We start from the raw sequence: 23,513 nt of genomic DNA on the forward strand, positions 1-23,513 counted from the left end.
GATCTATTTGAATACAAAAAATAAACGCCTTACCTTCCGGGTAAGAACAAGCTACCTAAATCATGCCAAACTTACCCAGGATCGTTGGTGGACGAATGAAGAACAAAATCCGTTTTCTGTAGACACTCTTTTCTGGAACAAATTTCGAATGAAAATAGCCCTAACGCTGAAAACATTTGATTTGTCGCCACAATGTGTCAAATCCCACGCCAAATCATCATCTTAAGGGCAAATTTACCTCCGTAAATAAACCAAAACGCTTCCTAAACCATTCCCTCGATGATTGGTAAAGTCAATTTTTTTGCCCGGTATTTTTCGAAGCGCATGTTTTACGTTTGTTGCATCGTCCATCGAAATGCATGGTTTGAAATCGGTCAACTCTTGTTCATACAGCACGTCCTAGCACGGATTTGACCAATCAAGCTGCGCTCTAGGGCCCAAATTTGGCTATTTTCTAGCTATTATGACTTTAAAATTTCTTTTAAAAATATATCCCGAACTGTTGCGTCGACTGTCGTGAGTTTTTCTTGGTGAGAGTCACGCTGAGAGATCCCAGGAGTGTTTGTTTCAATTTTGTCTGCAGAATCGGGCATTCGTTACACCTTTTTCGGCTGTTTTATTTTCCTAGAATCAATGGTAAAAGTCCCCTCCTAAAGTTTACATATGGTATATTGAGTTGAATTTGAAAATTTCAAGACTTTCGAGGTTTTTTCTCCAGCAAAATCGAGTTTTAATAGTGTGAGTGTGCAGATTTTTTTTTGTTCTCCCTTTGCGTTCCATCGGCGATAACTTTTGAAGGCATAGATCAATTTTGACTAAAATTGCACCACTAAATAAACAGACTACAATGATTCTAACGCTGTCAACGGAATGGCAAAGTAGGACCACTTGTGCAGGCGCGCTGCAATGAGTAAACAAGGGGCGGCCAAATATTAAGCTGTTCCAAGCTTTAACCTACGCCCACGATTCACACACACACACTAATTCAACAACTAACCCTATCACAGGAACCTGTATCTGGCCGGCAACCCGATTACGACGCTCACCAACACGAGCCTGCTAGGGGCGGCCGACACGCTCACGACGCTCGACATCGCTAACCTGCAGCTGCAGTTCATCGAGACGGGCGTCCTCAATAAGCTGCACCATCTGCGGTCCCTCCGGCTATCGACGTACCCGGCGCTGGCGTCCTTCAACATACCTCGCATCCTCGAGAATGCAAACAATTTGCGCGAGCTGTGGATCGAGGCACCGAAGTCGCACGCGTCGTCCTCCGTGTCGTCCGGGGTCGGTGCGAAGGGTGTGAAGCAAGCGGCCGGCGGTGGCGGTGGCGCTGGACCGGCCGGTCCGTCCCCGGCGACCGATTTGCGGCGCGAGATGGACGGTGAGCTACCGAGGAAGCTGCGCACGATCACGATCGGTGGTACCGGGTTCAGCCGCCTCTCCGATACGGTGCTGCGGGGTGTCCAGGCGGCAGCCCTGCATTTCCGCCTCCACAACACCTCGATCGTCGCGCTACCGGCTAACCTGTTCCGCAACATCGGTCGCCCGGTACGGAACGTCTCGGTTACGATCGACAGCGACAACGATCTGCTGCAGAGCGTCCCGAACCCGAATACCGCCCATTACCTCGCGCTGCCCGAGCATGTCTTTCTTACGGATCTGCGCCTCGCCGGCAGTGAGCTGAGCTGCGACTGTGAGATCGGGTAGGTTGTGTGTCGCCAGAGACGTCGCCAGAGGCTTTTCGTTGATCGTTATTCTGTTGTTCTGTTTCCCCGCAGATGGATCGAGTTCTGGCAGCGGAAGCGCCGGCAGTACCTCTGCCCGGCCCAACCCTGGACCCTCGAGGGTACCGGCCAGCGGACGAGCTACCTGCTGTACGGACCGGCCACCGGACCGGGGGCCGACTATCGGGCCGCGGACTGTGAGCGATCGGCGGACGATTTGCGGGAGGCACGGTGCAGCAACCGGAACCGGGAGCTGCTGCTGGAGGTGCTGAAGAAGGAGCTCGAGTGTGGGTGGGGTAGTGGGGCGACCCGGCTCGGTCTCGTACCGGCCGTCGCCTTCGTGCTCGTCTTCATCGTGCTGCTGATCTGACTCATGCGCTACCTGTTCCGGATGTACAGCGAGTTCTACGATTACCTCGAGCAGCTGTACGGTGAGCGGAGCGTGATCGGGGCGAACGGTGCGGTCATCGTCGGGAGCTACCTCGACGACGGCTGCGACTACAGCAGCGAGCTGGACATCGAGCTGGACGAGCTGTAGCCAGGAGCGAGCTGGAGGAATTTCGCTGGAGGAATTCCGCTACTACGTTTACTACTACCTTTTTTCCCGGCCATATACCGCTGCCATCGCCACCCCTTTCGATCATCCCCTTCTCTGCTCTTCGTTCTCGTTCTCGCCACCATCGCCGCCGTTCATCGATTGATTGTTGTGTATTTCGTGAGTTTGCTTGTGAGAGTTTGTTTGCTGCGTTTGCTGCGTTCCGTGCTTTCCCGGGCCCACGAAAGCCGGATGTGCTTCCTGCTCCGCTTCCTACATCTCCCCCTCTCCACCGGTTCCATCCTTTCCAACCGTTGCGCCTTCCATCAGTTTGCGAATTTACATTAAATAAAGAAGAGAAAAAGGAATTCCCTGCTATTCCGTGGATCGGCTACCGCTTGATTCCGAAAAATAAAACCCCTCGAACCCTAACAGCCTCCTCACTTACTTGCTTTGGGTTTCTGGGCAGAATTTTCGGGGCTTTCTTCCACAACCACACTTTAGAACCTTTCTTCTGAATTTCTAATATCTGTCAGAAATTTCTCGGTGTTCCTCGGTGGATATGAAATGGAACTGTAGAACCGTTCTCAATGTTTCTTTTTGTTCGTACGGCATCTGTTCATCAAAATCAGTGCGCAATAGTGCTAATTTCACACTAAAACCAATATTTTTATTGTGTATAAAATGGCAAGTTCCGTCCCTAAAAAACTGCAAAATGCGAACATCGTTCATTTTCTGCTTCCATTTTAAAAACTCGGCCACAGAATCGCATCAAATGCTTATTGAAGCTCACGGTGAGCATGCTCTTCATAAAACACAGTGCAAAGAGTGGTTTTAAAAATTTAAAACTGGCTACTTTGATGTGACAAACGTGAATCGCGAGAAACCACCCTAAAAACGTTGGAAGACATGCCGAATTGCATGCCGTATTGGGTTATTAGTGAGCTATACTTAGCAACACTCTAGCGATTTTGGACCGTGAAATCCGCATAAAACGACCGGAATATCGAAAATGATAAAACAGACCGATTTTTTTTTTTATGAAAATGCTCCGCCACACCACGCGGAAAACCGACCGAGAAGACTATACAAGACTTCAAATGGGATCTTTTATCGCTTGCGGCTAGCTCACCAGACTTGGCTCTATTGAATCGAATACTCTTTTGCATCGTTGGGACAGATACTGGCCCGAGCAGCGCTTCTGTTCTTACAAAAGTTTGAAAAAATCAACCAGTGGTTGATTCGAAACAAAAGATCGACTTGTGTTTTGTGCGAAGCATCTGTCTAAATTGCCTAAAAGATAGGAAAAAAGGTATAGCTAACTATTGCCATTTGTTTGAAGAATAAGAGTTTGTCTCCATTTTCGCAGAATAAAAGTTTTTTTCTTGACAAAAAAAAAGGCGGTTTCATATGCATACACCTGGTATGGGCATTGGATTGGCCGTTCGGATTCGGCCTACCCTGGTGGCTACCTATTGATTGATAACACACACACACACACACACACACACACACAGAGCGCCAATGGTAGTGCGCCAATTATCGTCCATTCAATTCACGCGCCCCTGGATATGGTGCAAGCAAGTTGCATAGCTCGGGGTTTCATTGGAACTAATCAACGTATGGGGCCGGGTCCGCCCCGAATTATCGTTCGAGGTAAGATCGGATCGCTCCATTGCAATGGAGCAAATTCATAAACAGGTACACCGCAGGATGGCCAATCACGATGGCAATCGGGTCAAACCACGACCCACTGTTTCATTTCCTTGCTCGAATTTCAATATAGATCTTTTTAAAAACCAAATAATAATGTTACCACAAACGATCAGTGTTAGTACGAAGGACGCCATGTTTTGATACGGGTGTAAAATGGTTATAGATGGAAACTTTTCAAATGGCTTCAAAGCCTACCACGCGTTAGCATTGATAGTTTCAAATCGCAAATTTATCGCTTTATAGTGATAAAAAAAAAACCCGGTTACACTAGACACCTTTGTACAACACGCTGTACTCACGCAGCGCTGCCGCAAGTAACCGCATCCAGTGTGTGTGTGGCATCAGCCGCCAGGCAGTGGCCATCACTGGACCGCTTAAACATCAAATCGGGAGCGTTTTTGAAAAACCGGCAAAGTTGGCGTTTTTTTTTTGACGCAAAAGCTTCATTCGTTGTTCACATCTAGGTTGAACCGCGAAGGGCGATTTAAAATTCGTGAAAAAACCAGCACTATATCACTACCGACACCTTAGTAAATCATGATAAATAGTTTAATCTCCACGCAAAATAGTAATTTAGCCGGATTGCAACACATTCACGCCTAAAACAAATTTGCCAAACCAAAGAGCAGAACCTGCCACAATCTGTAGGATTTTACAGATCCGGAGAAAAAAAAGCGCCAACATTTAAGCTCTCGAAAAGCTCAAAGAAATAGCTTTTTTGGTGCGATGGTGTGAACGCTCCAATATATTGTTGACAAACGTGTGTTTTGCTGCGTCAAAAACAAAAACCAACGCTGCATCTATTAGACGCGTGTGACGCTCTCGTTGTGAAGGCAGCTTAACCGGCCACATTGCATTCATTTTTTTCTCTCTCTCCTGCGACGTTGACGTGTGCAGCTGTCACACGCATCGCGTTTGACAGCAAAACGTCGTCGTCGCTGCTGCCGTTGTTGTGTTGTGTTTGACGACGCGTGCTGACGCCGTTTCAAAAACCGTTTCGCTTTCAGGATGCGGTACACCGAGCTGCGACCGGATCCGCAGCTACTGAAACCGAACTACGGTGGGTTTAAGCTATCGCTCGATACCGTACCGGTCCTGCGGACCGAACTCCCGCCGGCACAGCGACCACACCGGGTACGACCGAACGCTCACCGGCAGTACTCGTACCTACACGCACGCCTGTTCGGTCTCCAGAACCATCTCGTGCGCGATCCGTGGGCTAGCGCGGACGGGGCCTGTCTCTACTACGTCGATGTGTCCGGTACGGTGCAGCGCGTCCAGTACCGGCCCTCTGCCGGTCGGCTGTCCCCGAGCTGTCCCGTCTATCGGTTCACTTTGCCATCAACAACAGCAACAACCGACACGTCCGATCCGTACAATGTTTCGCTCGTGTTCGCCTCGGAACGGCTCTGCCTGCTGGCCGATGGTCACGGTACGATCAGCGTACTGCAGACGGGCGACCGGAATACGACGACGGCGACGACGCCCTGGGTAGCGGAGTCCGTGCGCTCGGCGGACCCCGGAGAAGATGCGAACCGATTGCTGCCAGCCGCCGGTAGCGTACTGCTCGATGCACGCCTCATCCAGCCACCGGACGGCTCCGGACAGCAGCAGCTGCTACACTGTATCGCGCTGCAGGTCGACCAACTCCCAGCGAAACCCTCCGAGACGGTGCTACACTGGTTCACGCTCGAGCTCGAGTCCGGTCCGGCCGGTGGCGGCGGCGGCGGCGGCGGCTGCTGGACCGTACGTTCGAGCTGTCAGCTGCGTAGCGCTGGTTATCCCCGGTACTGCACCCTCGATCACGACTGTACGGGACTGCTGGTGGCCAGCGATAAACCGTTCACCTTCACCGAGGACACCGAGTATCCGATCACCGAGCCGGACCGGAGCGAAGAACCGGCAAACGGGCCCGAGCCAGCGATGATGCTGGATGGTTCCGCCGGGCTCAGCTGGAGCCAAACCATGGTCGACATTAGAATCTGCTGCAGCAAACAGGACGGCACCAGCTGGCAGCTGGCCACTGGCGAAACGGCCTTCCAGCTAACGGCGAACGGGAAACTGGTGCTGACCGGAACGCAACTGTTTGCCGCCACCAGCGGAACACCGAGCACACACGAGACGGACACGACCCTGGAGCTGGTGCTGGAGAAAGCGGAGAAGGAGACGGTGTGGCCCCGGCTGTACGAGGGTGGACCGGAGGAAACGATTGTCGCCGGGCCGGACGCCGATTTACCGCCGGCGCCCGATCTGGAGGCGATGCTCGAGGAGTGTGATTACGGTGATGGCGGGGAGGGCAGTGAGGAGCAGTATTTTACGTTGGAACGGTTGGATCGCCGGCTGCATCGCGTCACCGACCGGGCGTCACTCGGTAGCCAGCCACCGCTGTTTGCGATGCGCCTGCAACCGGCGGCACCGGCCGCCATCGTCGTGCGCCATCATGTGGATGCTTGCGTTTGGCAACCGGCCACGGAGGCCACCGGTACCGATACCGGGGCCTGGAATCTGCGGCACGAGGGCACCCTGCACACGTTCGGGTACGTGCAGGCGTCGAAACGGCAGCAAAAGTATCTGGCCGCGTCGCCGGATCTCGGTTACGCGACCATCTGTGAGTCGGAGCGGATGGTTTCGATCTACCGGTTGAACTATGGCGGTGGCGGCGGTGCCGTGCTGCGCCGTCGCCATGGACCGCAGGTTTCGGTGGGTCAGCAGCATCTGATCTTCCTGGAGGATACGACCGAGATACTGGGTGTTTGCTGTGAGAGCGAGGCGATCGTGCTGCTGCTCGAGGATGCCCTCGTCACGCTGCAGCTCACGATCGAAGAGTGAAGCCAGGAGGCAAAGGTTAATAATTGTAATAAAACTAGTAATAATGTGCTTTGTAATAAACTAAAACAACACTTAAATTTCGCCTAATTGAATTTTCCTAAGGTATGCATTGAAAAAAAAGACAACATTTGAATGGCGATTAGAGAGGAGAAAAAAAAAAATAAGACAGATAATTGAGTTCTGTAAATTACACATGGAAGATCTTAAACATATGAGTTGCACATGTTTTACTAGTTATTTCTGTGCGTGCGTTTTATTGTTGCAATTGCCCCAGCTCTCGTTTAAAGGCTGATAGAGGTTTAATTTTTTTCTCTTTTTTTGTAGCAAGTAAACTGATCCATCTTCCTTAATGTAGTTTACAGAACATAATTATCTGTCTTAGTTTGTTTTTTCTTCTTCTTCTTATCACCATTCAGATTCGATCTCGTTTTGTTAAAGGGGGGGGGCTTTGGTTATTTCGAGTAAAAAAAATGCTTTTGACGATTTTTAGTGAAGAAACCATCTAACTTAATTTTTTCAAAATAATCTCATATTATACTAAACCTTTTCAAGAATATTTGGTTCTAGTTTGGAGAAGATTTGATCAAAGTTACGTTCAGGGCATCCAATTTAAAAAGGTTAGTTATCAAAAATGTACTTTTTGCGCGGTGCCCATCGTAGCCACGTGCTGGGTCATTAGAAATATTCAAATGAATATTCTTTTGTTAGAATATAAGTTTATCTAGGTAGCCCCGTCAAGTTTTTGTTATATTTCCCATTTTTCGATTTTTGGCAGATTTTTGAAGTTGAAAAAGTGTTACTTTTTCGATATTGCCTCAAAAAACGATACTTTACATAGTTCAAAAAATTATGTAAAAAAAAGTATCAACTATTTTTACAAAATCTCGACGGGGTTACCTGGAAAATAGTGTACAAATGATATGTTTAAAATTTCAAATCGATCGGTCCAGTAGTTTTCATGCTACGATGGGCACCGACTTTGAAAACGTTGGTTTTTGGGAAAACGCGATTTAAAGTCGCGAAATGCTTTGAGCCTTGTATGAAAGGCGGATGTTTAAAAATCCATATCTTTGTCAGTTTTGCTTCGATTGGTCCCAAAATTTCACACAATACTCTTGAAAGGATAAACAATAATAAAAAATTGTAAAAAGTAAATGCGAGGATCAAAATTAAATACCGAAGCCCCTCTTAAAGTCGCGAAATGCTTTGAGCCTTATATGAAAGGGGATTTTCAAAAATTCATATCTTTGTCAGTTTTGCCTCGATTGGTTCCAAAATTTCACACAATAATCTTGAAAGCATAAGCATTCATAAAAAAATATAAAAAATAAATGCGAAAAAATAAAATTAAATATCAATCCCCCCCCCCCCCACCCCCCCTTAAACTAGTGGATAAATCTCTGTTTGTAAGACAAAATCGCGAATTAACCAATCCATCCTTGGTTTAAAACAAACCAAGCGTTCTTGGGTCTGATGGGTGTATAGAAAATAAAAGTACTAACAGTAGGCGAGTGATGATCAAATTAGAGTAAGTAATATAGAATTCTAATCGAATGCATACATTGGAGCATTGAATTTTGTGTCATCCAATGTTTTGAAACAATATAAAATTAAGTAGGCTGTGTGAAGTGGAAAGCCAGTGCAAAAAAAAGGTGTTTCAATTTGCCATAAAAGTACAGAACTCATTCTCAACATTTCGCAACATCGTATAAAAGCATGAAGCAGACCTAGACGAACTCCTTTGCGCCAAGCGAATGAGCGCAATCGGCCCATCCGTCCGTTCTCAAGTTATGGACGTTCGAAAGTACGCAACTTTCGTTTATATATATAGATAGAAAACAGGAGTGACGACCACGACATCATTGAGTCAGAGTTTTGATTGTAACTTTACTTTCTACAATTACAATAAAAGGGAGGGATGAGGCCTCATTCGCAGTTGGGCCCCCCGGGGTCTGAGATCACCAAATACATATATATATATATCTGGCGTGGCCGACGGTAGCCGCGACTATCTGTTTGTATGCGTGTGTGTGTGTGTGATGTGAGATGCGAGATGAGAGGTCTAGAACAGGTGAGCCACCTCCTTGCAGGCCGTCGCCAGATCCGGGTACTGGTAGCGGAAACCATACTCGAGGACGCGCTGCGGAACCACCTTGGCACCGTTGGTCAGCAGGACAGCCCGTTCCTCGGCAAACACTAGATTAAGCGCAAAGAGTGGCATCGGGAAGAAGGCAGGCCGAAAGAGGGCCGACGCAAACGCCTTGGTAAAGTCAGCATTGGTGGCAAGCTGAGGTGCGACTCCGTTCAGCACCCCCGACACCTCCGGTTTCTCGATCGCGAACCGGATCAATCCGCACAGATCCTGCAGGTGTATCCAGGGCAGATCGTGCCGACCGTCACCGACCGGACCACCGAGCCCGAACCAGAACGGCAGGATGAGGGACCGGATCATGCCACCGTCCCGGCCGAGCACGACACCGCTCCGGATGCGCACGACGCGGCAGATCGAGTTGTCCGATAGGGTGGCGGCCCGTTCCCATTCGGTGCAAAGGCGCGACATAAAGTCGTACTCCGACACCGGGGACGCTTCGGTGTGCTTCTGAGCGCCGGGTGCGTAATGGCTGACGCCCGAGATGTTGACGAAGACGCTCGGTTTGATCGTGGCCCGCTCGATCGCCCGGGCACAGGCGGCGGTCGTGTTGATGCGCGAGTTCCACACGTTCTGCTTGAAACCGGCCGTCCAGCGGCGCGTCGGATCGAGTACGTTCTGGCCGGCCAGATTGACGACCGCCGTCGTACCGCTCGGCAAACCCTCCTTCTCCAGCTCGTGCCAGCTGATGTGCTTCACGCCCGGCATCCGCGAGATCGTCGTCACCTCGTAGCCCTCGGCCAGCAGCGTCTTGGCTAGCCGGCGCCCGATGAATCCGGTTCCACCGCCTGCAACAAACCGCCAGAGAGAGAGAGAGAGAGAGCAACAAAAGTACGTGACAGTGAGAAAAGGAGAGAGAGAGAGAGAGAGCTTGAGTCATATTATGCAATCCTGGATGTACAATCCTCGCAACCGGCGGACGCAATAGACGACGTCGACGAGATCTCGCACAACGAAGCAGTTCTGCTTCTCATCCAGCAGCCGTACTGTCTTACCTATCACAACGTGCGACATCACTGTTGCTTCTGCCTGCTGCTTTCGATTCGGATTCGGATTCGGATGCTGCAAAACTGAGTCTGCGATCCTTCCCGCCTGCTTCTGCTGGTCCGGCCCACAATAGAGCTCGTAGCAACAGTACGAACAAACAAAACAAATAAAGCAAACCGACCAACCAACGGCACTGACAGCAGCTGCCAGAGCAGTCAGTGCAGGGCCAGAAGGGTTAAAGGGGCTGCTGCTAAAGCGTCGTCTACAGGGAGCGCGCGCGCGCTGTTTGCACTAAGTTTTGACGTCGTGTCGATTTTTTACAATGGCTGCAAAACTACATTGCTACATTTGCTTGTAGCGAAAATGAAATTAAGTGTTCCGACACACTGAAAATGTTACAAAAGTGTTGTGCTGACGATACTCTATCGAAAACACAGCTGTACCAGTGGTATGAACGTTTTAAAAGTGATCGTGAGGCTGTTGAGGACGATTCTCGCCCTGGAAGGATCTGTTCCGCAAAAAAAGGTATTTTATTTTAATTTTTCGCATTTATTTTTTACAATTTTTTATGATTGCTTATCCTTTCAAAAGTATTGTGTGAAATTTTGAGCTCAATCGAAGCAAAACTGAGAAAGATATGAATTTTTGAAAATCCCCCTTTCATATAAGGCTCAAAGCAACTCGCGACTTTAAATCGCGTTTTCCCAAAAACCAACGTTTTCAAAGACGGTGCCCATCGTAGCATGAAAACTACTGGACCGATCGATTTGAAATTTTAAACGCATAATCTGTACACTATTTGCCAGGTAGTCCCGTCGAGATTTTGTAAAAATAGTTGATACTTTTTTTTACATAATTTTTTTAATTGTGTAAAGCTCATTGTTTGAGGCAATATCGTGAAAAAGCATCACTTTTTCAACTTCAAAAATCTGCCAAAAATCGAAAAATGGGAAATTTAACAAAAACTCGACGGGGCTACCTGGATAAACTTATAATCTAACAAAAGAATATTCATTTGAATATATCTGATGACCCAGCACGTGGCTACGATGGGCACCGAAAAAGGTATATTTTTGCAAACTTGCCTTTCTCGATTGGATGCCATGAACGTCGTTTTGATCAAATCTTCCCCAAACTAGAATCAAATATTCTTGAAAAGTTGTAGTTTAATATGAGATTATTTTGAACAATTAAAGTTGACTGGTTTCTTCACTAAAAATCGTCTAAAATAAGCCCTTTGTTAACTTAAATAAATTCCGGTTATTTATTTTTAATCATTGATTTTTTTGTGCGCGATGTTTTCGTGCGCCTCGTCTAAACAGCGCCTGAGAGCAAGGGGGTAGCGAGAAACACCGCCCGTACACCAATACCGCTTTAAAGACCACTCTCACTCACCCACACAGAGGCAGGCACGCACAGATTGGATCCTTTCGCACGCACTCGGTGGTGCAGCAGCAGTAGCAGCAGCAGCAGCAGCAGCAGGACTTCTCGCGCATTCGGAATCGAAGGATATCGGCAGCGTGTGGCCAGCTGGTGGCAGCCTTATTACCATCGCCTGTGCTGGCCCATCTAGAGTCACGGAAGGCCTTTGGTTGGTTGGTTGGTTGGTTGGTTTTAGTGGTGTGTTTGTTGACTTCCACTAGCACCAGCAGCAGCAGCAGCAGCAGCACCAGCTCCCGGATTGCCTTGTGTTAACGAGAAGGGGGTTCGTGGTTGTTAGTTCGAGGGACCCACCCCCCCTCCCTCTGCCAAGGAGGAAGTTATGTATTCCGTTTGGCGCTGTACCGTACCGCGGTGAACCGTCGTGTGTGTGTGTGCGCGCGTGTGTGTGTGTTTTTGGTGTGGCGTGTGTTTACGCAAATCTCCAGGGCCAGTCCAGGGGTTCCCGATCACACATCCCTCATCCACTCAACCCGCAAACGTTTCGCTGTCTCAACGGACCCCTCAGCCTCAGCCTCAGCCTCAGCAACCTCTATCAACAGCAACCAGCAGCACCTTCATCCCGAATCCCGATTGTCCCGGTGCTGCTTCCTGTTCCTGAGATGGCGGACTCGGTGTCGCCAGAAGCTGGTAAGACGACACAGGGACACCTGTGTGGCCTGCAAGGAGGAGGAAGAGACGATACCTCCGGTTGCGCGGTTTGCTTCCTGCGGCCTTAACATCTCTTTGTTTTTTTTTCTTTTCTTTCCTTCTTATCTTATTATCGCCTTCCGCCCTGTGTCCTGTCGAAAACTGCATCCTTTGCTTCTGCCTCATGACACGCACACGATGAAGAGTGCTTCGAGATGCTGAAGGCGCTGTACGACTTCACCGCCGTCTATCCGAAGACGATCAGCTTCGACGAGGGCGAGTACTTCATCCTGCACCAGACGAGCGCCCGGCAGCGGAACTGGTGGCAGGTGGTCAGCATGAAGGGCAACATCGGTTTCGTGCCGTCGAACTACGTGATGAAGTTGAAGGTAAGCTGTACTCGCAGCAGTACTGCAGGCATGCAGGCAGGCATCCTTCAAGGACTTACAGATACAGGAAGGAACACAGGAACACGGTAGGCAGGAAGTGCCTGGAGAGAGAGAGAAAGAGAGAGCAGAGAGCAGAGAGAGCAGAGAGAGCAGAGAGAAAAAAAAAGAGAGAGATAGAGGAATTTAGAGAGCGAGAGAGAGATAGAATAATAGCGCGAGAAAAGACAAGAAGCATTCAAACAGCTGAACGCGGTAGAGTTCAGCAGGACAGTGACACGAGATAGCAACACTACACCAGTATAGAGGGGGGAGGAAAGAGAGACATACATACAGAGAGAGAGAGAGACAGAGAAAGAGCGAGCGAATGGAGCGGAAAAGCAGCGGAAAAATCGATACCGACACATGCATTCCAAATCAGTCTGGTGCCCCCCCCAGGGGAGGCAGCAGCTAGCACCACCCCTCTCCCACCACCTCTATTTGTACTTGTCCTGATCTTGCACTGGCTTGTTTGTTTGCCGCTCCGCAAAGTGTTTGCAAAGTAGACACACAGGAGGCAACCCGGAAATTGCTGCTGCTGCTGCTGCTGCTAGCGGGTCAACCCTTTCGTTGAACATTGACACCTTTCCGGCTTGTCATCATTAACTATCGCGCGTCGCGTTTTCTCCCCCTCCCCTCTCATATTGAAAGGGGAGGAAGGGCGGTCGGGTCATGTAAAATGTATCGAGACGGAAGTGGGGATAGAAAACAAAAACCCCCGAAAGGAATCATCATTGAAAGCGCGAACACTCCTCAGTCAAGGTTGATGAATTGTTAATGCAATCTACACATTTCTCTTCTCTGCTTCGGTCTCCCCGGGGATTTTCGTGGCAATTCCGATTCCTCATCTCAGGTGAATCCCAACTTCCTCAACGGGTTTCTCGAGTCGAGCATCGAATCGCTCCGGCTGTCGACCGACAAGGAGATCAACGGTATCATCGGGCGGGACGAGCTGATCGGCCGGTTGCTGCAGAAGAAGCGCAAGCTGGAGAAACTGCTGAAGGTACGGGAAGGTCAACAGCACCGACCACGAGCACCATCACTAGAAAAAAAAAAACACAAAAAAAAACACGTCAACAACAACAACAGCAACCTCATAACCTAGATTTTACGCTAACGCATCTGCCTGCCTGCTTCTCCAATGCCTTCGCCCCGGTCTGAACGCCCCTGAACCCTGAACTGACCTAATTGCGCTGGCCAACCCCATCCCTGGCAACCCCGGACCCGGACACGGACCACCGGTTTTGCAGTACGAGCAATCGGATAGCGAATCGGAACCACCGTCCTCCTCACCCCGGAAGCTCGCCAACGGGCACGTGAGCCAGCCGCGCGAGGGTAAGTGTTTGCCTGGGGGGAGGGGGTGCCCTATCTGATCATCATCCCTTCACTCGACTTTTTTCCTTTTTCTCTTTCTCTCTCTGTTGCTTAACATTGAAGAGGTTAGCGGGGCATCGGCTAACGGGGTTTCATCGCCGGCTGCCGGTCTACAGTCGAGCAAAGCGGCCGGCCACCAGTTCATACCGGAAAGCCCGAGCTTCGACGTGCTGGTGGCAAAGACGGGCGAAGGGGGGGCCCAGCCACAGCCAGAGGGAGGACCGGAGCCGGCAGCAGCGACCACGACCACGATCGTGGCCCCGGTCGCGGACTGTACCGGGAACAGCAATAACACTGTCTCGTCGGAGGTTTCGTCGGAGGCGGAAGCCACGACCAGCCACGATACGGTGACGACGGCGACGCTCACCACGACCAGCGACGAGCTGACGGCCATCTCGTGCGTCCAAACCGGGACGCCACCCAGGACGTCCCAGGAGAAGGGACGCGCGCACGAGTCGCAGGCGACGGCGGCGTCGTCGCCGGGCGTGCCCGATCTAAAGCAGAACCAGGAACAGGAGCAGCCGGCAGCAGTAGCGGAAGAGGAGGACGGAGAAGGTGAGGATGGGCAGCATGGGTCAGCGGGCGGCACCGATGGCGGTGGTGGAGCGGCGGGCGAGCTGGGCAACCAGACGGACCAGGAGCTGCAGGAGATGGACGCGTCCGCCAATGACGAGGACGACGTGACGGTGAGCGAGAACGAACCGCACCCGCCACCGCCGGGGCGCCGGGCTGGGAGAAGAACGCCACCCCCGCCCGGGACCGAGCCCGGCATCGAACAATCGGACGGAACTGCGCCGGCACCGGCACCGGCAGCGACAGCAGCGCAAGGTCCGGATGGTCCGGCGTCGCCACCAGTGTCGCCGTCACCGACTCCGGTGACGAAGGTGGAACCGGCCGAGGTGTACCAGATCGTGGACGCGATACGGAACAGCACGCGGCTAAGCCACGAGCTGTCGTGTGTGGCGTTGCGGGTGGTGCTGAGTGAGCTCGAGGGGCTGTTACCGCCGGCCGTCGTCCGGCAGCACCTTGAACCGATCGCTCACCATCTGGCGGCTCCGCTCGACGTTACCGATGCGCTGCTCGGTCAGACGCACGATGCGCTCCGGCTGCGCGTCATCTTTGCTGAGCTGTCGGATTGTAAGAACGATGCCGAGCAGCGTACCTGGATGCTGCACGAGGATGAAGCCGACATTAGCCAGTATCTGACCGAGCTGATACGCATCCTGACCGATGCGGATCCGAAGATCTGTCGGGGGGAGATGGCGTGCGACCACTACCAGAGCATCATCAACCTCGTGCTGTACTACCAGATGGAGACGCGCTGGTCGATCCGGAAGCTGCTGTTGAAGGCGTTCCACGCGATGTGCCACCTCGACTACACCACGGTCGACATTCTGCTCGGTTCGGTGCTACCGCTCGAGCTCGTCCAGGAGATGGTTTCGAATGCGCGCCACGTCGAGAAGCTGCAGGAGCTCGCTAACATGCTCATTATCATCTTCTCGATCGGCCGCCGGATGTCGATCCATCAGCAGGGTAAGGGCGGCGTGCCTTATCAGCCTTTTATCGATTCATTTTTTTTCATCCCGCTTTTTGCTCGCTCGCTCCTTCGCCAGATCATTTGCGGGCGGACTTTGTCATCTTTCTGCTGAACCTGATCGAGACGCCGCCGGACTGTGACGTGCGGGAGGTGCTGCCGGACATCATGACCAACCTCATTCTGTCGTTTAACCTGCAGTTCGAGCACTGCGGCGACAACGTGGTACTCGACGCGATGGAGCAGCTCCGGACGGCCAAAACGTTCACCGAGAAGATACTGATGCTCATCAACCGGGAAGGTAATCTGCCGTTCTTCTTCTCCGTCCCTTTCACTCACCCCTTCGTTCACCCCGTTCTGTCGCTCGATAGAGGATCCAGTTCACACGCTCAAGCACACGCCGGTCAGCATCAATCCGGTGCTGAAGATGCTGGTCGATCTGTTCAGCCGCCCGGAAACCGCCTCCATCTTCTACACCAACGACAACAAGGTGCTGATCGATATACTGGTCCGCCAGCTGTCGGATCTGTCGGCCGGTGAACCGGTAAGTCAGTTGATTGAAGCACTCACTCCTCATCGCTAGTAGGTGTATGCGTTGAAATCCGTTGTTTGTTTGTTTTTTTTTGGTATATTTTCGTTTTTTTATAACTTTTTGGTTAGCCCGAACACGTTCAGTGTCTGTGTTGCCGAAATTTCCGTTTCTTACTCTTTGAATCCTGCTTTCACATTTTTTTGTTCTGTGTGGTAACATCTTCACCAAAAAACTCTTATTTCGGGTTGCGGTTATTTCGGGTCAAAAAAGGGCTTATTTTAGACGATTTTTAGTGTAGCAACCAGTCAATTTATCTTTTTCAAAATAAGCTTATATTAAACAACAACCTTTCAAGAATATTTGGTTCTAGTTTGGGGAAGATTTGTTCAAAACTTCGTTCATGGCCTCCAATCTAGAAAGACAAGTTTGCAAAAATGTCCTTTTTGCGCGGTGCCCATCGAAGTCACGTGCTGGGTCATCAGAAATATACAAATGAATATTCTTTTGTTAGGTAATAAGTTTATCCAGGTAGCCCCGTCGAGTTTTTGTGAAATTTCCCATTTTTCGATTTTTGGCAGATTTTTGAAGTTGAAAAAGTGATACTTTTTCGATATTGCCTCAAAAAACGACACTTACATAATTAAAAAAATTATCAAAAAAAAAGTATTAACAATTTTTACAAAATCTCGACGGGGCTACCTGGCAAATAGTGTACAGATGATATGTTTAAAATTTCAAATCGATCGGTCCAGTAGTTTTTATGCTACGATAGGCACGGTCTTTGAAAACGTTGGCTTTTGGGAAAACGCGATTTAAAGTTGCGAGTTGCTTTGAGCCTTGTATGAAAGGCGGATTTTCAAAAATTCATATCCTTGTCAGTTTTGCTTCGATTGATCCCAATTTTTTACACAATACTCTTGAAAGGATAAGCAGTAATAAAAAATTGTAAAAAGTAAATGCGAGGATTAAAATAAAATACCGAAGCCCCCTTTAAAGTCGCGAGATGCTTTGAGCCTTATATGAAAGGCGGATTTTCAAAAATTCATATCTTTGTCAGTTTTGTTTCGATTGATTCCAAAATTTTACACAATAATCTTGAAAGCATAAGCATTCATAAAAAAATATAAAAAATAAATGCGAAAAAATAAAATAAAATATCGAAGGCCCCCCCTCCCCCCTTAAACGAAGAAACGATAAATGTTAAGCAGCCGTTTTTGTCAAAAGGGAAAAAAAAGGTTTTAAAGCTCCCCCGCAAAATTGACATTCAGGCACCAAACCCCGACACTTTTAACTTGAGAGAAAATATGTTATAGTCAATAGTTTGGGACAGTGACATATTTTAATTTCAAAAGGTATTTAATTATACTTTAAAACGATCTAACATATAAGGCTGTGAACACCATACACCTAATATCGCTCCTGCTACTGCTCCCTCTACCACAGATCCGGAAATGGTACCTCGAGCTGTGCCGGAAGATACTGCGGAACACCAACTACCCGGAGCACCAGCACCGCAAGCAGGACCTGATGAAGATCTTCACGCGCATCTTCTGCGAGGAGATGGAGTGCAGTGCCAGCGATCAGCAGATCGTGCGCGAGATCGCCAACGAGTTCCCGCAGATCTTCAAGGCGTAAACATTTTCTTCCGATATTCGCAACAACCGCAACAACATGATTATTCGCACGCTAAGGTCCGGTCATAAACGTCAACTGGGTCAGACCCAGTCAAGTTTGTTGCAGCCAACGAGACTGGAGGTTGGGACTAACGCGGGAACCTCCAGCCGCCAGTCCAGTCCAGACCCAGAGCCAGAAGATGATGCATTTACGGAAGTAGCAGCCAAGCAGCAGCCAAGCGTTGCATAGAGTTACGGTACGGTACGGAAGGGGACAAAGAGAAGATAGGACAAAGTTTATACACGTTCGTTCGCATACGTTTCGCAATCACTCTCACTACGCTCACTCCGGGGTCCGGGACGAATCGACGATTGGATCCGGGGAAACGAAGGCGGATAGCCGGATGTTTGCAAAACTCGTTTTTTATAATACTCGTTGAGCGATTTTTTAAAACAGCTTCCCCCCCCCCACCCACTAGAATTAGCCCAGTTACAAAACTTCTCTTCCGCGGGGTTCGTTCGTATGTAATGTTACTTGTTTTTTGTTTTTGCATGAAAAGTGAAACGGTTGGTTGATACGGATACGCCGAGCGCCTAGATTATTTATAACTAGTTAAAACGGTAATACGGAGAAGGATAGAGTCAGACTACTGTGTGCATTGGATGGATGCTGATGATGATGATGCTTAATACTGTTTTGCTAGCGCGAGTGGTCGCCGCTGCTGGTCTAAACCGTAGAGCGATGGTCGTTAGGTGTGTGTTAGTGTTCTCCAAAGGTCGACCAACGATAGCTATTTACATTTGTTGTTGGGCCGAACAACCGTGCCAAAAAGAAGAAGAAGAAGAAAAAAAGAAAAACCTTGGTTTGTTATGGTTGGAACATTTAAAAAAGGCGGGGGGAGCGGGGGAGGGGGAGGCCGTGCGCACCCAGTCCCCCCACACGCAATGAGATCGAATCTTAGTCTAGTCAGTCAGTTCCTGCCGGTCACCGAGCAGAGAACGCAAAGAATAGTTCAAAGCAGGCTGTTTGATTTGGATTTAACAATTAACCAACCAACCAACCAACCAACCAAACAACGGGGCAGCAAAACCCGAATATTCCCATTTCCCGATACACACACAAACACTGCAGACGGTGTTTTGAAGCCAAATGAAGCCAAAAAGAAAGAAAGAAAGAAAGAAACAAAAAAATACATTGCACACAGTGTAACAGAGCGAAAACCCAGAGATTTAGCAATTCGTAACGTAATTTCCAACGTCAACGGCCAACGAACACAAACCAGAGAATGAAAAACCCAAAAAACATCCCCCAATTTAAAGCTCAAATAAAAGGAAATTTAAAATTAAAACAAAAAAAAAAAACAACAACACCAACAACGGCTTTTCACAAAGTAAATGGACGTTCTTCTGTTTTTCAACTCGTTGTTTGCCATTTCCTTTTTTCACAGCGCGCTACAACTCACGAAACGTAGGAAAGAATTCACCAACCAGTACGGGAATATTGTGTGTAAAATGTGTAAAATATCTACTAGTTATTGTGCTGGAAAGGAACGAGCATAACTTTTTTTTAGTGCCACTTACCTGGAAAACCAACCAAAGGGACCAAAGGAAGGGGGGGGGGGGGGGCGGAAACATTTCCGCGCTGCGCGCTCGTGTGCGAATCTCGCTCGTGAAATCTTTCCTCGTTTTGCCGAAAAACGCCGATGATGGCGGTTTCTTTCGAAATTCTTTTCGCTTTCACCGCAAGGTTCTTCTCCAATCGCTGCGCCTTTATTTTCCATTCTTCCGCCCCTCGCCACTTTCTCTCTCTCTCTCTCTCTCTCTCTCTCTCTCTCTCTATCTCTCTCTGTTTTTTCCTGGTGACTACAAGGACATATGAGTAGAATGGCTTACCGTACTCAACGAACGTGACTTTTGTGGCCGGCGCCAAGTACACAAACATGTGTGAGTGTGTGTGTGTGTGCGCACGTGTGTGTGTGTATGATTATGTTTTTGAGTTTAAGAATGCTTAATGATACTGCTTAATGATTACTTACAAGTGCCTATATGTGCTGCTCAAAACTCTGTCCCTCAGTGTCCAGTGTCTTGATGGTTGTCCATTCCATTTTTCTGATTCGTTGATTTTCCACTGGCCACTGGCCACTGCGGATAGGTTCGCTGGCGCGCTAAAGGATATGTGTGATTGCTGTCCTTCTTTGCCCCTTTTTTTCGTACTTTTTCTCGTTTCCTGTTTTTTGTTTTCTCAACGAAGAACACGCGATTTTTTTTTGAAAAACATCTAATATCAACGGGACAAATAAAAAAAGAAAGAAATGCAGTGATAAGAAAGAGTGAGAGAGAGAGAAAGAGACAGTGCCTCTGGTTCTGCTCCCGCCGTGCCCCGCTCTGGATTTTAATTTCCTCTTTCTCAGCTTCCGCTGGGCTACCGTTTACGTGGACGTTCCGGCGGAAAGAATATACATAAATATTGGTCGCGTTATTGGTTTATATATATATATATAAGAGGAGCGTTGTTCAACCGCAAAAAACTACTTATAAACGGAGCGTTAGCGATAGTGCTACTACAGCTTTAGATGAATATAGGATAGGATAATTTTTTTTTGGCTTCCTTTCTCTCTTCCTCTCTCCATCTCTCTTTAGTATCATGCATCGACAGGAGCTAAATGATCGAAGGATTCTACGTGTGTTCTCCTGGCGGTTCCTCGCACTCACACCGTGGCCGTACGGTCGCAGGTCCGGAGGGCTTGCCGTTGGAACTTGCGCAACCGCCGGTGCCACTCGTCGCGCCACTCGATGATGATCGTACGCGGTCCCACACCGAGCGCCCCCGGTGTCGATGCCTCCGAGTCGCGCCCCAGTATCAGGTAGGATCTGCAATAAGGGGGTTAAATATTCGTAACAAATGTTGGAAGTCGCTCGAGGGAATTACCTATTGAGCTTCAGCTTCGGACACCGGCAACCCAGCTCGTGGGCGCTGACGACGAACGGTACCGTGGACCACTTGTTGCCGCTGTTTCCGTTGCTGCCGCTGCTGCTGCTGACCCTTGCCAGCAGGTTGCCGGGGTTGCGGCTTCGCTTGAAGACCTTCTGTACGCTTAGGATGAACCTGACCACGCTGCCGGCGTTGCTCTCCCCGGGCACGACCACTGGCCGCTGCTGATGGGCGCGATGATGATGCTGGTGGTGGTACGGTTGCTGGTAGACGGCGCTGCTGCTGCTGCTGCCGGTGCCGGTTCCGCTGCCGCCGCCGCTGTTTGTCCTCTGCGTCTGTTTTCCGGTTGCGGTCCCTTTCGTGTCCCTTCCGATCACCTTGACCATGATTGCTGTCATGATGGGAGAACGGATGGCGCATCAGTGCCAGAGAAGTGAGTAGAGGACGTGTTACGCCGTTCATTATCGGTTTATCGCGGTGTAATCGCTGGCACTAATGGACAGTCCGGTCGCTCGGTCGCCTGCGCGCACTCCGGGGACCGGATTACGCAAAATGGCGCCGGGATCTTGTGATTTGTGTGATGGCGCACAAAATGGCGCAACAAATCGCCCATAAATTGCACGCAGTTGCACTTCTGAAGTGTCAGAAGTGCCCCGCTTGAAGAGCTCATCGTCATCAGCTTGCAGCAGACCAAGCAACCAATGTGTCGCCATAGGGATCACTTGTTTTTTTTTTTTTTTAGTGTACAGAGTGTTTCAGAATAGATGTTAAATAGGTGGCTGGCTAGAGCAGAGCTTGCAGTAGGTTTTGTCCAAGACAAGTTGTTTGACCAACGGACGAGTGGCAGCAGTGATAGTGCTGACACTTCGCAATACTATATTTTTATATGAGTATATATTTTGATTTTTTATTTTAAATCATCTCTCAATATGTGTTGTTAGATTGAAACATTTTTCCGCAAAACCTACATACATCCGAAACCTACATATGAGTTCCCAACGTAGCATAAAGGCTACTTGATCGAACCTTTGGTAGCCTTCGGTGAGTTTCACAACAAATTTGACTATTTTCCTTGGATCGCGAAAATCATCGATAGCAGCGGCAGAGAAGGAGAAAAAATATTGGAGATACAGTATGAAAAAAAAGGTTTATCCACCCCTGCATGAATTTAACATTTTGGCTGTTTTCTCCAAACAACAAAGCCCGAAAATCAAAATTCATATATCAATAGTTTCGCTTTTTATTCTTCATTACTTTGCTTTTTACTTTTTTCCAAAAGACTCACTAGAAAAACAAGATATCATAAAAATAGTAGAGAAAGGTATGACAAAAAAGTTTATACACTCTATACCAAAAAAAAAAACAGGTTTTCTCTTCGAAATAGTCAAATAATAATTTGTTTCTCTCCATTCCAAGGATGCAGTTTAGTGCCTTAATCTCATGCGCATCTTTTGAGACCATATCGATGGTTCAATCGTCTACAATAATGGAGTTATTATTGCGTGTCAAAAAATACTATTTTTGTAATTTTTTTTTCTATTGGGTTATTTTATTAAAAAAATAAAAAGGAAAATGAATAACATAAAAAACTAATCTATTGATATGCGATTTTTAATTTCTTGACAAAGCTGTTCGGAGAAAATAGCCAAAATTTAAACTTCTTGCGGGGGGGGGATAAACTTTTTTTTCATACTGTATAACCAACATTTTATCGATATCATAGCATATCATATCGGTTTAGTACATCTCCGATAATATAGCGTGAAGTTCAACCAAATGAATGACATGCATGATTTGTTTTCGCAGCAAATAAACCTCATATTACGGTAAAATCGTTTTAGAAAAGTTTTGCTATGACATTTGGGGAAAACGGAAAGAAAATCCAAAACAAGCGAGAAGCGAGTGTCGAGTTTCGAACACAGCAAATGTTTAACAATAGAAAATAGAAGAACAAAAAAGAAAAAGTAGTTGGAATTGCATTTTTGGGGCGGATTTTTTTGTTGTTGATAGAATTGCATTTCTCTCTTGTGAGATGCCCCCAAAACCAACAAAAAACATAAATCGCTTTAGAATGTTGTATGCCTTTTGTGCTTATGTGCTCCACCTGCATCTGGATCCTGCTGCATTAGCGCTGCAGACAACCGGACCGTAGGGTAAACTAGGTGCGAACTAGTGTACTATAGCACCTGTTGTGTTCAGCACCGACGCAACCGGGGGCTGTGGCGTTGTAATGTGGCCTGGCCTGGCCTGGCATCATCAACTATGCGCGACGCGCGGTTTTTTTTTTGCGCGCGCGAGACGCGCAATACTCGATCGCTCCATCAACTTAGCACCTCTCGCTAATGAATGCATATCAATCAAAAGGGGCTGCTGCTGCTGCTGCTTGTATGCCAGGGAATGTCGTACCGCCCCAGGCTGTTGTTGTTGCTGGTGCTGCAATGTGTCGCGAGGAGTGTCGCGAGGAGTGTCGGGGCGTGCTTGCAATTTGAGCAGCTCCGCAGAGCTGCTGCGAGCGAGGTTTGCGGAGTGGCATTGGTTAGCGAATGAGTTTCTGTGTGTGTGTGTGCGTGTGTGTGTCTTGTGATAAGGTTAGACGCTAATTGCGGTATGGAATGCGCACGAGCGGGCATGAATGGTTGACCATTATTCTTCCACGAGCGGCTACTGAGGAGAAACAGGAGGATTCGCTCGCGACAAAACCCCGGGCCTTGGACCCTGGCGTGGCTTTGGTGTCCGAGCAAACCCCGAACCCGGATCTCACGCGTTGCGTTGCGCTTCCGGCATTACGCGCTTTTGCTTTATCTTCCTGAGAAGGTCACATCAACGTAGTGTCACCTGTTTTCGTCGGGCATGTTCCGCCACGTCAGCTATCTGCCTGTCAGTCAGTCAGTCAGTCAGTCTGGCTGGCCGCGTGTCAGTTGACTATTGTTTGCTGCCGCCGCCGCCGCCTATTAACACCTGCGGGATTTAACGGGTACGGGACACAGAAGCAGTGCATTGTTTACCTGTTGCGCCCTGCTTTCGCGTCCAATCGCGAATCAAACAACCTGCCAGGAAGTGCCGCAAAACCAGTGTGCCCATCATCCGGCG

At 48.8% G+C, this 23,513-nt stretch overlaps 5 protein-coding genes across 5 annotated transcripts in view; 3 read left to right on the top strand and 2 right to left on the bottom strand.

Annotated features, from left to right (window-relative positions):
• Nucleotides 1–2,286, top strand: part of LOC125959148 (chaoptin) — a 28,003-nt gene extending 25,717 nt beyond the window's left edge. The window contains exons 7-9 of the mRNA XM_049692316.1: nucleotides 1,008–1,302; nucleotides 1,378–1,706; nucleotides 1,782–2,286. Coding sequence (XP_049548273.1) covers nucleotides 1,008–1,302; nucleotides 1,378–1,706; nucleotides 1,782–2,097 — 940 coding nt within the window. The 3' untranslated portion in view covers nucleotides 2,098–2,286. The remainder of the gene's footprint in view (nucleotides 1–1,007; nucleotides 1,303–1,377; nucleotides 1,707–1,781) is intronic.
• A 2,646-nt stretch (nucleotides 2,287–4,932) lies between these two features.
• On the top strand, nucleotides 4,933–6,880 carry LOC125955809 (nudC domain-containing protein 1). Its single transcript, XM_049687025.1, has one exon. The coding sequence runs from the start codon at nucleotides 4,987–4,989 to the stop codon at nucleotides 6,805–6,807; it is 1,821 nt and encodes a 606-aa protein (XP_049542982.1). The 5' UTR covers nucleotides 4,933–4,986; the 3' UTR covers nucleotides 6,808–6,880.
• Nucleotides 6,881–8,679: 1,799 nt separating this feature from the next.
• Nucleotides 8,680–10,073, bottom strand: LOC125955955 (epimerase family protein SDR39U1). Its single transcript, XM_049687331.1, has 2 exons — nucleotides 9,952–10,073; nucleotides 8,680–9,744 (listed from the first exon to the last, which is right to left on the bottom strand). The coding sequence occupies exons 1-2, from the start codon at nucleotides 9,968–9,970 to the stop codon at nucleotides 8,870–8,872; spliced, it is 894 nt and encodes a 297-aa protein (XP_049543288.1). The 5' UTR covers nucleotides 9,971–10,073; the 3' UTR covers nucleotides 8,680–8,869.
• Nucleotides 10,074–11,408: 1,335 nt separating this feature from the next.
• Nucleotides 11,409–18,856, top strand: LOC125955680 (NCK-interacting protein with SH3 domain). The gene is made up of 8 exons (XM_049686825.1): nucleotides 11,409–12,013; nucleotides 12,218–12,402; nucleotides 13,292–13,441; nucleotides 13,689–13,773; nucleotides 13,876–15,345; nucleotides 15,426–15,647; nucleotides 15,718–15,890; nucleotides 17,322–18,856. The coding sequence occupies exons 1-8, from the start codon at nucleotides 11,986–11,988 to the stop codon at nucleotides 17,511–17,513; spliced, it is 2,505 nt and encodes an 834-aa protein (XP_049542782.1). The 5' UTR covers nucleotides 11,409–11,985; the 3' UTR covers nucleotides 17,514–18,856.
• A 1,334-nt stretch (nucleotides 18,857–20,190) lies between these two features.
• Nucleotides 20,191–23,513, bottom strand: part of LOC125955424 (netrin-3-like) — a 58,066-nt gene continuing 54,743 nt past the window's right edge. Inside the window, exons 9-10 of the mRNA XM_049686592.1 lie at nucleotides 20,421–20,814; nucleotides 20,191–20,362 (exon numbers count right to left, since the gene is read on the bottom strand). Of these exons, the coding sequence (XP_049542549.1) occupies nucleotides 20,200–20,362; nucleotides 20,421–20,814 (557 nt within the window). The 3' untranslated portion in view covers nucleotides 20,191–20,199. The remainder of the gene's footprint in view (nucleotides 20,363–20,420; nucleotides 20,815–23,513) is intronic.

Source organism: Anopheles darlingi, chromosome X, assembly GCF_943734745.1.
Source record: "Anopheles darlingi chromosome X, idAnoDarlMG_H_01, whole genome shotgun sequence".
In the NCBI taxonomy this organism is placed as follows: Eukaryota; Metazoa; Arthropoda; class Insecta; order Diptera; family Culicidae; genus Anopheles; species Anopheles darlingi.